A 13,655-nucleotide genomic window follows, 5' to 3' on the forward strand; every position below is an offset into this window, starting at 1 on the left:
CCATATAGTCGTTCTCGTAGCGTGCAAACTCTGCAATCAATCAAGCTTGCCATTCTGTCAGATTGCTTGTAGGCCGATGTCACCTCAGCCAAATATTATCCGAGCTTAGCCTTCTCTTGACATACTGGCACCCATGCACTAGGCAGAGAGCGCAAACGAGGCTCATGGCTAGCTGCGACCCACCCTGAGAGGATGGTGTGTCGAAAGACAAGGCGAAGGGGCTTTTGATTGAGAACGCCGTTGAAAAATGGACAATGAAGGCTTTGGAGAAGTTTAGTTATATGATTCGCGTTGGCTTTCTCCCCCCATGTAAATTGTGCTTTCTAACTATTTTGGTTGCTGTATAAATTAGCCTGGCATGACCTGATAGTAGGCGTTATTATCATATAAATTCCTCCTTAAACTTTTCTATCGAGGAACTGAACAGAACATACTAGTTACAGGAGTAGAATCAATATCTACTTTACGGACAACCATGATTAAAATCGCATTTCTCACGCTGTCTCTGGCGGCATTGGGAATGGCAGTCTCATCTACAGCTGCTGAGCCTGTGACAGCTACAACAACTGGCCCTGTCACTGTCTTTACCATCATGATTCCCGGTGTCACTCCAACTCCCAGCCACGCATCTATCATCGGCGTTGTACGTATACTCTATTGCATCATTTGCGCACCCTTTCAGTCCGCGTCTTCCAGAACTCACACCTACAGAGTCATTGGAAATTCAAGCAACTAAACATCTTCCTTTCTCATAGGGCAAAGACGCCATTACATTTGGAATAGAGGTTTCAGGCTGTGTCAAAGATCTAGTAGGCAAGAGCTGCCGAGAACTTAAGGGTCTTAGCTCCATGACAATTATACAAGGCCCCAAAACATACTCGCAAAACCTCGCTATTTCTGAAATGTAAGGAACCCCTCTATGGTTCTCGGTCATTTGTAATCCAAAGTGGACAAATAAATTTACACAGGACGCTTTCTTTTCATACCTGCGTACTAAGTTTTTTGATTCCAGAACGGTTGATGCCGCCTGCTCTCTTGACGGAACAGTCCTAGCCGATTGCACATTAAAAATAAACTCAGCCAAGACAAAAGCCTCTGTCACAACGAAACTGACTGGAAAAGATTTAGAAAACGCTTTCGGCCCGATCACGGCTACAGCTGGTCAAGAGAAGTTGCAAGGCACCCCAAGCGCGGGTAAGGGACCAAATGCTGGGCCGAGAGCCACTGAAAATGCAAATTGGGCCATTGGTGGTGCGGCTGCGGCGGTTGTGATTGCTGCAGCTTTGTAGAAGAGACGAGAGAATGAGATGATTTAATATGTTGGAAATATCCTTGAATTTTGTTTCCCCCCCCCCCCCCCCCCCCCTTTTTTTTAACCTGGCAACAGATTTTTTTATATTGCCAGATGATTGGCTCATTTGTGTGATACCCTTGTTGGTTTGATTGGGTCTTGTTTAAGTTGTCAACTTTGATCATTCACTGGAATCAATAGAAATGGTATTTCATTTCAAGAAATACTTGCTCTATCGGTGTTCAGTAGCTGTGAATGCAAGACATGATCTTCGATGAAGCCACGGTGAGAAGCTCCTTCGTTGCCCTCTGATAAGCTTGGCTTTTCTCAAATTGTGGCAAATAATAGCAGTAATCCTCACAGCTGGTCAGCAGAGTCCTAGGCATATTTACCAGAAGATATGTATTGTAAGACATCAATTCATGAGGATAGCTGGGTTGTGCTTCTGGTAAAATACGCTCAACATCAATCGAAATTATTATTCATAGGATTAAAGTACCCATCACATTAGTTGTCACCATCACGCCCAATATATCAAATAATAAAAGAATCAAGAGACGTCTGAAAAGGCCCCGGGACACTATATTTAGGTTTGCTGATAGATGAAAAGCAAAGTAGGGATTTCGGCCCGACAGTAGCTCCGCTTTCCGAGCCTGGAGAATGTGGCGCAGCCGAAACTTGGAAGCCCGGGATTTCCTGCAACGGAGGCTCTTCCTCTGAATTTCAGGGGCCGGAGGTACATGCGGGATGCCTGCTTATGTGTAATACCGTATATCGTCAGCCTCTTATAAAATTCCATCGTTTACTTCCTAGTTGTTTAACTAACTGAGTTCTGATTTTATTTTCCTCTTAGTTATATTACAAGCATCAATACTATCACTGTTCAGGTGACACTTATCCATCTATACGAAATATACCCTTCTACAGAGAATACCAGTCAAATGAGAATATGGAAGAGCAGGTCAGAAGGCTCGTGGACAAGGCATGGGGTAAGCGCCGCTGCTGCACAGTTAATCCGTTATAAAAATGCCATGTCAATGGAGATGAGGCGTTCACGTTTCCCATTCTGCATTATATCAGTCTCTCAGGGATCAATATGTCTCCCTAACAAGTGATATCTCCCTTGTTCACAGCCAAATTCCAATCCACCCCACCTTCCGCCCGTCTCATGATCGCCATCAGCGGAATCCCTGGCTCCGGCAAAACTTCTCTGGCAACTGTCATGGCTGAGCGAGTAAATCAGCTTTACTCTGCGATTAACCCAGGCACATCCACACCGGTTTCAACGGCAGTCTCAATGGACGGCTACCACCTCTCCCGCGCCCAGCTTGCCGCAATGCCAGAGCCCGCTTACGCAACCGCCAGACGGGGCGCAGCCTTCACATTTGACCCCGTGAAATTCCTACGATTAGTGCGTGCGCTGCGGGAACCGCTGACTCCTGACTCGCCGACACTCTATGCGCCAAGTTTCGACCATGCAGTTAAAGATCCCGTGGAAGACGATGTGACCATCCCCCCGACGACGCGGGTGATATTTTTCGAAGGGAATTATCTGAGTTTTGATAAGGAGCCGTGGAATGAGGCGGCAGGTTTGATGGATGAGTTGTGGTTTGTTGAGGTGGAGTTCGAGACGGCGCGGAAGAGGTTGGTTGCGAGACATGTAAAGGCGGGGATTGCGAGGGATGAGGAGGAGGCGGATCGGAGGGCTAGGGAGAATGATTTGGTTAATGGCAAGGAGATTGTGGATTTTCGGATGGAGGTTCAGGAGATTATTGTTAGTCAGGAGGATGAGGGTTGGAAGGTCTAAATGGCTATGGGGAGAGAGGTGTAAGGTGGGCTAGGGGGTTTAATGATTTGATGTATTTTCTTAATTCAATCTCTTTTGTCTTTGTTTCTGCTGTTCAGGAAGATGAAAATCATGGTCAGGTTCATAGATGGATTGTCTCATGGAATAGAAATGAAAAATCGAGCTCTTTTTTAAGGCAGGGCATGATATAAACTTTCAGTATATATGTACCTGGCTATGTTCAGTATGTAAGTCATTGCTTTGGTTATTCATCGTTCAAGTATTCTCATTTGTCTGCTTTATTCTGATATCACAGAAATTTGTCTGTAGGTTTCGGAACGCAAGTCAAAATTAAGGAAAGCTCTGGGTCCCCCTTGAACAAGGGAAGGAAGCTAAACCATAAGCAGTTAGTCTATCCGCCTCCAGAATTTCCACTCGATGCGACTATTCCTAATTTGGGACTTGCAGGGTTTTTGACAGGAACAACCTCGCACCCAAAGAATAATACTTGTTGCCATCCCTTTTTCAATTTCAGCACTGTTCAACAAACTTCCAGGGTTCCCTTTCTCCCGGACGCTCCTTTTTTCTCTCTGCGTTTTCATTAAACGCAGTCCACTCCTTTCCATATCAAATACCTCACTCACTCAATTACACTCCTTTATTATTTTCATTTCTCCCTCATTCTCTCTGCCGTGCAGCCTCGAGTTTGTGACAAAATCAAGACATTCCATCGGATTAATCGAATCAATTTCGGTTTCGAACCACGTCCCCGACCCCGGTTAACAGTGCCATACACCGCCGAAATGCTCGCTGCGAAATCTATTTTCGTCGTTGTGCTGTTCGCTCTGTTCAATGTCGTCTTTGCCATCCCTCCAGGATGTCTTATCAGCGCCATCAAGTACGTTGTGTTCAATCTCTCCTCCCAAATTCCCCACGAGGAAAAGCAAAAGGCAGCATCGGGAGCGGCCAAAAGAAAATATGTATAAAAAAAAAACCGAAAGAAAAATTTACATTTGGAAATAATTACACCGTTGTTAATTGTTCCGTAGCACCCAAAAGGACCCAGCTGACCTTAAGACGGTCTGCGCCAACAAGAACGTCCAAATGGAGATCCTTCGTCTCTGTCCCGACAACCAGGTCAAGGAAGCCCTAAACTCCTTTTCCACCTCCTGCGCCGAGGCTGGCCATAAAGTTTGTAAGTGTTGGCTCTCCCGCACGTTATTTAAACAACACAATAATACAATTTGACTAATGGGACTCTTATTGCAGCTCTCATCGACACCAGCTCCAAGCCAACCGGATCTCAGTCTACCTCCGCTCCAACGGGAATTACTAGTAGTGGAAGCGGCAGCGGAAGCCTCGACGGCAAGGGCAGCAGCACCACCTCGGGTGGCTCTGGTGCCGCCCCAACCGGTTCTGGTGCTGGATATGTACGCAAGGCTGACTCTATAGCTGTCACAGCTATCGTCGCGTTTGTGGGATTTGTCTCTGCATTGTAAGATGGTGATGGTACGGTTTGTCCCAGCAACCTCCGACACAAGTACCAATCTTGCGTTTTACACATCGATATGAGAGGATGGTCGTATGGTTTGTTATAGACGAGGTAAAGTCGTGTAATTGTTTTTAATTTTGTCCTTCCCCCCCAACCTTCTACATCCGAGATTCCCCATCTTGTATCATCTATATATCTATGTTAGTTGATTTATGTCGTTAGCTCGGGTGTTGCATATAGGTATTCTGCCATTGTAGCCATTCGAGTAAAACTCGCAGGATATTTTATATTTTCTTCTTATTTTTGCCGTTCTCTCTATTCTCTAGTTCCCTAGAATATTCATGGAATCTTAATCGTACTGGTGGCCATTCATGGAATTTTTTGAGCTCTCTGCTCTCAAATCGTTCGCTTTAACATTCTCTAAAAATGTCAATAAACCTCTCCCTCAGCTACAAACCCCCAGTCACTCAGATAAAATAGCCATAGTGTGTATGTGCTGGACCTATTTTAAAGGGATGCACTGTCGTCCATTTCATAACTGGTGATGAAATCCCTGGGACCATTTGTCACGTGAGCTCCCACCACCACCTTAATTAAGCCTTGGACACACGCCTGCAGATCGCGTCTCCCTTTCCAGGCCCCGAAAACGCGTCTTTGGCATAAAAGCAAATTCTTCCTCACCACCTCGTCTCTTTTCCCCACTTCCAATTCTCATTTCTTCTTCCTCTGTTCTTCATCACCATCCTCCATTCATTTAACTCTTCTGTCCCTCATAATAACTGCCGTCTTCATTAATACGTGTTCTTCATTCGACATCTTAACCCATTTTGCCTCCTCTTCCCGTTTCCCTTTTACAGGACTTGAGATTTGCCAACTACGGAGGATCTTCCTCATTGCCTTGAGACGATTCAATAGAGAGTTAATTTCAAGATGTTTGTCTACAAGAGAGGTAAGCTCCGATAAACCTTCGTCCCCATGTCAGGCTGTATTTCCTCCTTGCAAATCATTTTTTATCAACCTCCACTGCGGGCTGAGATACGCCATGTGCTGACACTGGGAAATTGCTTAGATGGACGCAAGGAGCGTGTGCAGTTCGATAAAATCACAGCTCGTGTGTCTAGACTCTGTTATGGCCTAGATCCAGAGCATGTTGATGCCGCAGCTATCACCCAGAAGGTCATTTCTGGCGTCTACCAAGGAGTAACAACAGTCGAGTTGGACAACCTGGTCAGAACATCTCCCCAATCCCCCTTCCGACGTAATCCTGGAGAATGCGGTCTAACTTCATTTCTCCGCGATATATAGGCGGCTGAAACTGCTGCATATATGACCGTTACCCATCCAGACTACGCAATTCTAGCTGCTCGGATTGCTGTATCCAACCTTCACAAGCAAACCAAGAAGCAATTCTCGTCCGTGATAGATGATCTGTACCACTACCACAATCCCAAGAACGGACGTCCTGCCCCCATGATATCACAGAGTACGTACGAAATCGTAATGAGACATGCGGATGAGTTCAACTCAGCTATTGTTTACGATCGCGACTTCAACTACCAATATTTCGGATTCAAGACTCTGGAGAGGTCTTACTTGCTTCGAATCAATGGCAAGGTTGCAGAGCGCCCACAGCACATGATTATGCGTGTTGCTATTGGGATCCACGGAGATGACGTGGAAAGAGTCATTGAGACATATAACCTCATGTCGCAAAAGTACTTCACTCATGCCTCTCCTACCCTCTTCAACGCTGGTACTCCCCAGCCTCAGATGGCCTCGTGCTTCCTCATTGATATGAAGGAAGACAGCATCGAGGGCATTTATGACACCCTGAAAACTTGTGCTCTAATTTCAAAGACCGCCGGTGGTATTGGTCTTAACATTCACCGCATCCGTGGTACTGGTTCCTACATTGCTGGAACGAATGGCTCTTCAAACGGAATTGTTCCTATGCTCCGCGTTTTCAATAACACTGCCAGATACGTCGACCAGGGAGGTAACAAGCGCCCAGGAGCGTTTGCCATCTACCTTGAGCCATGGCATATGGATATTTTTGAATTCTTGGATCTCCGGAAAAACCACGGCAAGGAAGAAGTTCGTGCTCGTGATCTATTCCTTGCACTTTGGACACCTGATCTATTTATGAAACGCGTTGAGAAGAATGGTGAATGGACTCTGTTCTGTCCAAATGAAGCACCAGGCTTGGCGGATGTCTATGGTGATGAGTTCGAGGCTCTTTATGAGAAGTATGTTTAATCTAAACGAATCTAGCCGTGCAATTAGAGCTAATATGATTCTTGGTATAGATATGAAAAGGAAGGTAGAGGCAAGAAAACCATCAAGGCCCAGAAGCTTTGGTATGCTATTCTCGAGGCTCAAACTGAGACTGGTAACCCCTTTATGCTCTACAAGGATGCTTGCAACAAGAAGAGCAACCAAAAGAACCTGGGGACTATTAGAAGCTCCAATCTATGCACCGAGATCATCGAATACTGCTCACCTGATGAAGTTGCTGTTTGTAACTTGGCTTCCATTGCCTTACCTACCTTCGTGGATGCTGTGCGTGGAGAATATGATTTTGGCAAGCTCCACGAAGTAACTCAAGTCGTCGTTCGCAACCTTAACAGAATCATCGACCGAAACTACTATCCAGTCGAGGAAGCCAAACGAAGCAACTTCCGCCATCGCCCAATTGCCTGCGGTGTTCAGGGTCTTGCTGATGCTTTCCTCGCTTTGCGACTTCCATTTGATTCCCCTGAAGCCAAGCAGTTGAATATTCAAATTTTTGAAACAATTTACCACGCCTGTTTGACTGCGTCCTGTGAGCTAGCTAAGGTTGACGGCCCATATTCCTCATATGAAGGTTCTCCAGTCTCACAGGGCATCCTTCAGTATGATATGTGGGGTGTCACTCCCACCGATCTCTGGGATTGGGATTCTCTGAAACAGGAGATCGCTAAGCATGGAGTCCGCAACAGTTTGCTTGTTGCTCCCATGCCTACTGCCAGCACTAGCCAGATTCTTGGATTCAACGAATGCTTCGAACCTTACACCTCTAATATCTACTCGCGCCGTGTCCTTGCAGGCGAGTTCCAAATTGTCAACCCGTGGCTTTTGAAGGACCTGGTGGACTTGGGTCTCTGGTCCGACAACATGAAGAATCGAATTATTGCAGATGGAGGCTCCATCCAAAACATTCCCAATATCCCACAGGATATCAAAGCACTTTACAAAACCGTCTGGGAAATCTCTCAGCGAACCATTGTTCAGATGGCTGCCGATCGAGGTGCCTTCATCGACCAATCTCAATCTCTCAATATTCACTTGAAGGAGCCCACCATGGGTAAGATTACCAGCATGCACTTCACCGGCTGGAAACTCGGCTTGAAGACTGGCATGTATTATCTCCGTACAATGGCCGCGTCTGCTCCAATCCAGTTCACTGTGGATCAAGAACAGCTCAAGGTTGCGGACACTAACGTTGCTCGTGTTAATGGTGCTATGAAAAAACGTGCCGCTGTTTCCGCAAGCTATACTAGTGCCTACTCCTCTGTTCCTCGACCCATGTACGATAAAATCCAACCCAACGACCAGGCATCCTCTTCCAATATATTGGATGCGTCTGAATTGAGCTCAAGTTCCGTTTCTCCCGCGTCTGTCGTAGCTATCCCCAGTACCGAGGAAACCACGCCAGAAACCACCCAGCTTAATGGGACCAGCGAGTCTAAGAGTGAAAAAGCAATCACTGAAGAAAGTGAGGCGGATATCTATTCTCAGAAGGTTATTGCTTGTAAGTATTCTACCCTTTCCTTTTACGCACTATAAAACGATAATGCCCCGGCCCTCTTCCAATACGGAATACTGATGAACTTTACTCAACTACAGGCAGCATTGAGAATCCAGAGTCTTGTCTGATGTGCAGTGGTTAGAAGATATGGCCATTGGATATTACACTGTCAAGGTGTGAAATGGACGAAAGTACATGTCCAACGTCCGCATCTCACCTCCCACGACTGCAGCCCATCTGTCGATAAATATAGCATAGATTAGCACATGATCATCGTCTGGATGTTGACTGATCAACATTCTCTTTTCCTTTCCATTCTTCCTGTTTAACCCGTTTCTAGTGTTCTCTTGGTTTTTGCCCGTGTTTCCCACTTATGTCATCGTTGCTGTAACGAGAGCATCCACGGTTATGTATGATTTTTTGCTTTGCTACTTTCTTTTTGACGTCTCTTTTTTTAACGGTACCAGGCTTTGTGTATTTCTTTTCTCCCTTGTCTCCACCGATTGCCCCATTTCCAACCATGAATATTTTACGCTTCCTTTCTCTTTTCTTTTCTCTTTTTCCTTTTCCTTTTTTGTTTGTGTTTCAATCCAATATATTACGCAAAAATAATTCACATCCACATTCAGTTACCTGAGGCAACAGCTATTACCATAAATTATGTATTTCAAGTTTTTCCAGTATGCAGGCTTGTTTCTTATTAAGTAACGAAAAGTGATGGAGATCATATGTAGTTCTGGCCCATTTAGGGGGTCGTATACAATTCGACAGCGCTTCATTCCAAGAATCGGTCTCCCCCCTGGTTAAAATCTCGGTTTGAGTTACTTCAACAACATTTCTCCCTCAATCACCCTGTTAAGTTGATTTTTGTTTGCTAGGTCGAACATTTAATACTAATAATAATCATAGTGCGCGCACTGTAAACCGTTACTTGGCATCTGCTGGGGATTTGACGCTATTCTGTTGAAGAACATAATAACCCCTGTTGCATTCAAAGAATCAAATCAAAAACACTGGTGAGATTGTGAATATGTCTGCCCCAGGGGGGAGGGGAGGATTGCATCTATTCGAATCCGTGGTGGGAGCGCGTAGAGCAAACATTCAGAACCCCTTTCCTTTGAGATGCTATACAGCAAAATAAAAACAAGGGAACCCCCTCCCTCCCCTCCCCTCCCCTCCCATCTGAATGATACTTAAAGAGTTAACTAACCATTCTATCACCCTCCGTTTTAATTAGCTCATGAACCGTATTTGTGCAAATAGTCAACTAAGTTGGCTGGAATAAGCGGATGGATGACCCGTTGGAGTTTAAATATACCTAGGTAACTGTTGACGACAATGTTGAAGAAAAACTTTGGTCGTAGTTGACTATATATTCTTTTCCGTAAGTTTTGCATCGGATTTAAAATGCAAAATTCAAGATGCAAAAAGAGCAAAACACAGAGCGGAATGGAGGTTAGTTGGGATAGATCATTCTCCAAGGTTCGCCACCCCTTGATGAAGTTCGGTAAGCTAACTTTGAACTTATTAACTCTGTCTAAAAAGGTTCAGCCCTACAGAGCTTATCTGCACGACATGATGACAGTCAAATGTATCAGATGCCAGGTAGTTTGGTTGTAGAAACGTTGGTAATTCCCAAGGATCGGGTTGGTTTCTTATTCCAGTATTTCGAGGTTGTTTGGAGCAAAGGGTGGTGGTGGTGTTCATGGTTGCCGACCGTCAAACACCGAGGAAAATTGAATGGGTGGGATATGGTAAAAACCGATAACTGCCAAATAATGACGCTTGCATGCATATAAGGATGCATGGAGACATACTGAGTATCAAAGAGAAGGGCTTTTGAGAGCACCGCATCCAATATGGGCATATTTGGGGATGAAAAGGAAGCCCAATGGCCTTCTCAAGAATTCAATTCACTTCCATTGTGCATACATACATCTAGAGATCCCATCCAGCCTTTGCATTAAAACAATTCTTGGCAACTATCCCGGGAAGATGCAAATTGCCAGGAGGAAACTGGAACAGCAGCCGCAACTGCTGTTCATCACATAGAAAACCCAAACCAAACAACGGATCTAGAGAGTTGGGATGTCATCTCCTATCTGTGAAGAAGCCTCGTATTACCTTGAAAAGGTAGACCTGATAAAGACCAGACGGAGGTATCAAAACAGCGCGACCAAGCAGCCTTCCCTCTCTGCTTTCTGCGTCTCTCCCTCCCACTCTTTCTCTTTCCTTCAACTCCTTCACTCATCGCGTGTGCAACGAGAAAAGTAAGTCGCTCCGGCAGTGGCAGTATGGTTCTTTACCAGTTTCATCAGTGTTTGCCGTTGTTTCAACTAAGATAATGCGGCAAATATGAGGATCACAGTATATCAAGGTAACGAGTCCATGTCGTTTCTCCTCATTCGATTTCAAGTCCTCCAACCTCCTAGGTGTTCAAGTGAGTTTTTCTAAACCATTTTTCAAACCTCTCTAAGAGAAGACGAAAAGAGATTTCAACCGAAAATTCATTCAGAAAATAGTCTAAATAGATCTCACACAAAATCGCTTGACAGTGAATAAGCAAGTGAGACAGAAGTGCAAGAATGCCATCATGTCCATGGATGAGGGCCTTCGATGATACCATGCATGTTGTCTGTTTTCCTGGGCTGTTATACTTTTAACCCGCTTCACTTAAGAAGAGAATAGAAAAGGGGGGGGGGGGGGAGGGGAATAAAGAGTAAAGGGCAAAACAAGAGGTGTTTGCCAGCCATCTAGATCGTTGATGGGACTTTTAATTTTAGGTACGACTAAGTGAACCACCAGAGAACATTGTGAACACGGCCGTCGCCATTCGGTGCGCTGTGGCTAACGTTAGTGGATGATGTACAACTCAACTCATATACGAGCTCGATGAGGGAAATATTGGGTCCAACTTACACTTGCGAGAACAGATTTTCAGTCACATCAATGGAATGACCGTTCTATATGTCAGGATGAAGGATTAGGATTTTAGTTTCAATCGTTCATGAATTTGTGTCTGTTTTTTTTCTTTTTTGGGCCAGAAAATTTGGGACGGACGGATTGGGGAAGGGGACTTACGCAGCCATCGCACTTGTCACCCACTGTAGCTTTATGTGTGTTGTCTCCATAGGAGATGGTCAATAGCTTGTGGCAAAATGGGTTGTCGTTGCTTTTGGTACCCATTAACCAGCTCGGAAGAGCGACAACACTGTCATTCTTAGTGTCGATATTAAATCCGCATGCACCTAAACCACCGCCATAGTGAGTCATGTCACCGCTGCAGGGACTTCTTTGGGTGCAGGGCAATTCATTTGAGGGAGGGGTGGTTTCGGGTGTTTTAGCAACGGGTTCAGCAGAAGTATGATAGAGGGCGGCAAGGGTGGCAGGAGAAGGAGCAGAGTCGTAGGTCTGTGAGGATGGGGTTGGTGGAGAAGGCTGAGTAGTTGTTGTAGCTGGCAGTTGTAATGAAGTAGACATAGTTGCAAGACTTGAGCGGGATGGTTTGCATGAGACAACTGAGGGCATGCTGGACGCCGCAGTAGGATTGAGAGTGGAAGTTGAGACGGCGTTCACGTAGCAGGCCGAAGGGAGGGTTGTCGACGGCTCCTCTGTCCCAACAGTGCTAGTGGCGGTGACCACCACGGTTTCCACAACAGTGACGGTCTCCCAAATTTCGACAAGGCTCATAGGGTGTGCAATGGAGACGGAGGCCAGGAGGCCAGCTGCAACGGCCAAGTGCTTGTGGATTTGTTGTAGTGTCATTTTTGAACAGATAAGCGCTATCAAAGCGGGTATTTTCAATTTCTTGCCTATCAAGGATTTGGATAAGGCAATGTTCGAGTTCGATTTTCGAAGGGTCAGAGAACTAGCTCTGAGTAGCCAACAAAAAGCGGAAGAAGAATATGTGCGATTTGATACCAATTGGAAAGGATATATAGGGATAGTATTCGTTCAATGAATGGAATCCAGCCAGGCGATTCAGCGCATAGACAGATCAAGTGAGGGTACGCGAAGATCCAGCTGCTCTGCAGTCTTTTAAGGAGTGAGAATTGACCGCAAGAACAAGGGGATTCTTCGAAATCGGATCAAGGACAGTTCCGAAAGGAGGTTGGATGTGTTGAAGTTGGTTAGCTATGCGTGCGCGGAGGGGCTTGGAGGCTATTTATGATAAAAATAAAACTAAAAAAAGGGAGGTGGGAAACCAGTTCTCCGACACAAGGAATGGATGCCGGAAGATGTTGATGGAGAAAATATGGAGACGGCAGTGGAGCTTGGTTGAAGGAGAAAAGCACAAAACTGCTCCACAGGGCCTGCTTAGTCACCCGCGTAGGATGCTGTGCTTCTGCGTAATCCCGGCATAGCGGATAACCTGGAAGTATTTAATCTTATCTATCCATGGATATAACTAGTTAGTTACCAAATACCAATAGCACGCTGATGACAGCAAATGACAGCAACGGGGAACAAGTCAACGACAGTTTCAAGGGCTGGATTTTACGGAGGAAAGTTGGAAGCGGAGGAGTTGGAAATAGTCCCAATCGCCACGACATATAATATATATCTTTGACACATTGTGCGGGTGGGACCGGTGAAATTCGTATCCAAATGACGACTAGACAGAAACACAAAAAACAACACCAAACACACGCACACATCGCACGACACACACACACACACTCTCTCTGGCCGCCCAACCACACAAAGGAAGAACATCCCTGCGATGGAAAATGTTTCTCGATCGACGTTTGGTTCCTTGCATCTTGTTTATTTTAGGGTTTCGCCCAAAGTTGAGCGAGCGGGCCCCCGGTGCCATTGGCTGCTGGCCCTTGACCGGTTCCTGAAAAGTGGGCCCCAAAACCTTGGAAAGGGACTTGTTCGTTCATCAACTTTGGTACTTTGGTGTAGCGGGCCCAGCCAATCACCTACGTCATCTGCAGGCCCTTCCGGGGGCTCCCAATACCCAGCAACCAGCAACACCCTTCGCGGGCTGAGCCTCCAAATCGCCATGCTGACTAACCGGAGTTGCTGTCCAGGGTCGCACTGACCGTTTTGCCAGAGGGGGGGGGGGGCTTACCTAATAGCCCTGAGTCCCAGCAATCTGGATCCCCCTGCCCCTCTGGCCCGCCGCGGCAGGAACAACCGCTTGCCGGCCTGCCTTACCTGCCTTGCCTGCCCCCCCTGCCCTTCAACCCTTTCCACCCTTCAAAACAAAGTTTCTATGCATCGCAAACTGTTTCGTCCTGGCTGGCTGGCTGGATGGAAAGAAACCCTTTGCTGTGTTGGCTCAGCGTCTGCC

The 13,655-nt window shown here is 46.0% G+C and overlaps 6 protein-coding genes across 6 annotated transcripts; 4 read left to right on the forward strand and 2 right to left on the reverse strand.

The window, feature by feature from the left end:
- Positions 1–475: 475 nt before the first annotated feature.
- PADG_11775 (uncharacterized protein) lies at positions 476–1,289 on the forward strand (the record flags this gene model as incomplete). The annotated part of the gene is made up of 3 exons (XM_010762197.1): positions 476–643; positions 756–904; positions 1,013–1,289. The coding sequence occupies 3 exons, from the start codon at positions 476–478 to the stop codon at positions 1,287–1,289; spliced, it is 594 nt and encodes a 197-aa protein (XP_010760499.1).
- Positions 1,290–2,240: 951 nt separating this feature from the next.
- Positions 2,241–3,098, forward strand: PADG_04508 (uncharacterized protein; the record flags this gene model as incomplete). The annotated part of the gene is made up of 2 exons (XM_010761979.1): positions 2,241–2,280; positions 2,425–3,098. 2 exons carry the CDS (start codon positions 2,241–2,243, stop codon positions 3,096–3,098), a joined length of 714 nt encoding a protein of 237 aa, XP_010760281.1.
- A 782-nt stretch (positions 3,099–3,880) lies between these two features.
- PADG_04509 (uncharacterized protein) lies at positions 3,881–4,576 on the forward strand (the record flags this gene model as incomplete). The annotated part of the gene is made up of 3 exons (XM_010761980.1): positions 3,881–3,975; positions 4,127–4,272; positions 4,347–4,576. The coding sequence occupies 3 exons, from the start codon at positions 3,881–3,883 to the stop codon at positions 4,574–4,576; spliced, it is 471 nt and encodes a 156-aa protein (XP_010760282.1).
- A 968-nt stretch (positions 4,577–5,544) lies between these two features.
- On the forward strand, positions 5,545–8,394 carry PADG_04510 (ribonucleoside-diphosphate reductase large chain; the record flags this gene model as incomplete). Its single annotated transcript, XM_010761719.1, has 3 exons — positions 5,545–5,796; positions 5,875–6,815; positions 6,876–8,394. The coding sequence occupies 3 exons, from the start codon at positions 5,545–5,547 to the stop codon at positions 8,392–8,394; spliced, it is 2,712 nt and encodes a 903-aa protein (XP_010760021.1).
- Positions 8,395–11,145: 2,751 nt separating this feature from the next.
- PADG_04511 (uncharacterized protein) lies at positions 11,146–12,121 on the reverse strand (the record flags this gene model as incomplete). The annotated part of the gene is made up of 3 exons (XM_010761720.1): positions 11,146–11,197; positions 11,276–11,319; positions 11,438–12,121. 3 exons carry the CDS (start codon positions 12,119–12,121, stop codon positions 11,146–11,148), a joined length of 780 nt encoding a protein of 259 aa, XP_010760022.1.
- A 718-nt stretch (positions 12,122–12,839) lies between these two features.
- PADG_04512 (uncharacterized protein) lies at positions 12,840–13,366 on the reverse strand (the record flags this gene model as incomplete). The annotated part of the gene is made up of 3 exons (XM_010761721.1): positions 12,840–12,971; positions 13,071–13,229; positions 13,286–13,366. The coding sequence occupies 3 exons, from the start codon at positions 13,364–13,366 to the stop codon at positions 12,840–12,842; spliced, it is 372 nt and encodes a 123-aa protein (XP_010760023.1).
- Between the last annotated feature and the right edge of the window lie 289 nt (positions 13,367–13,655).

This window comes from Paracoccidioides brasiliensis, assembly GCF_000150735.1.
Source record: "Paracoccidioides brasiliensis Pb18 unplaced genomic scaffold supercont2.5, whole genome shotgun sequence".
Lineage (NCBI taxonomy): Eukaryota > Fungi > Ascomycota > Eurotiomycetes > Onygenales > Ajellomycetaceae > Paracoccidioides > Paracoccidioides brasiliensis.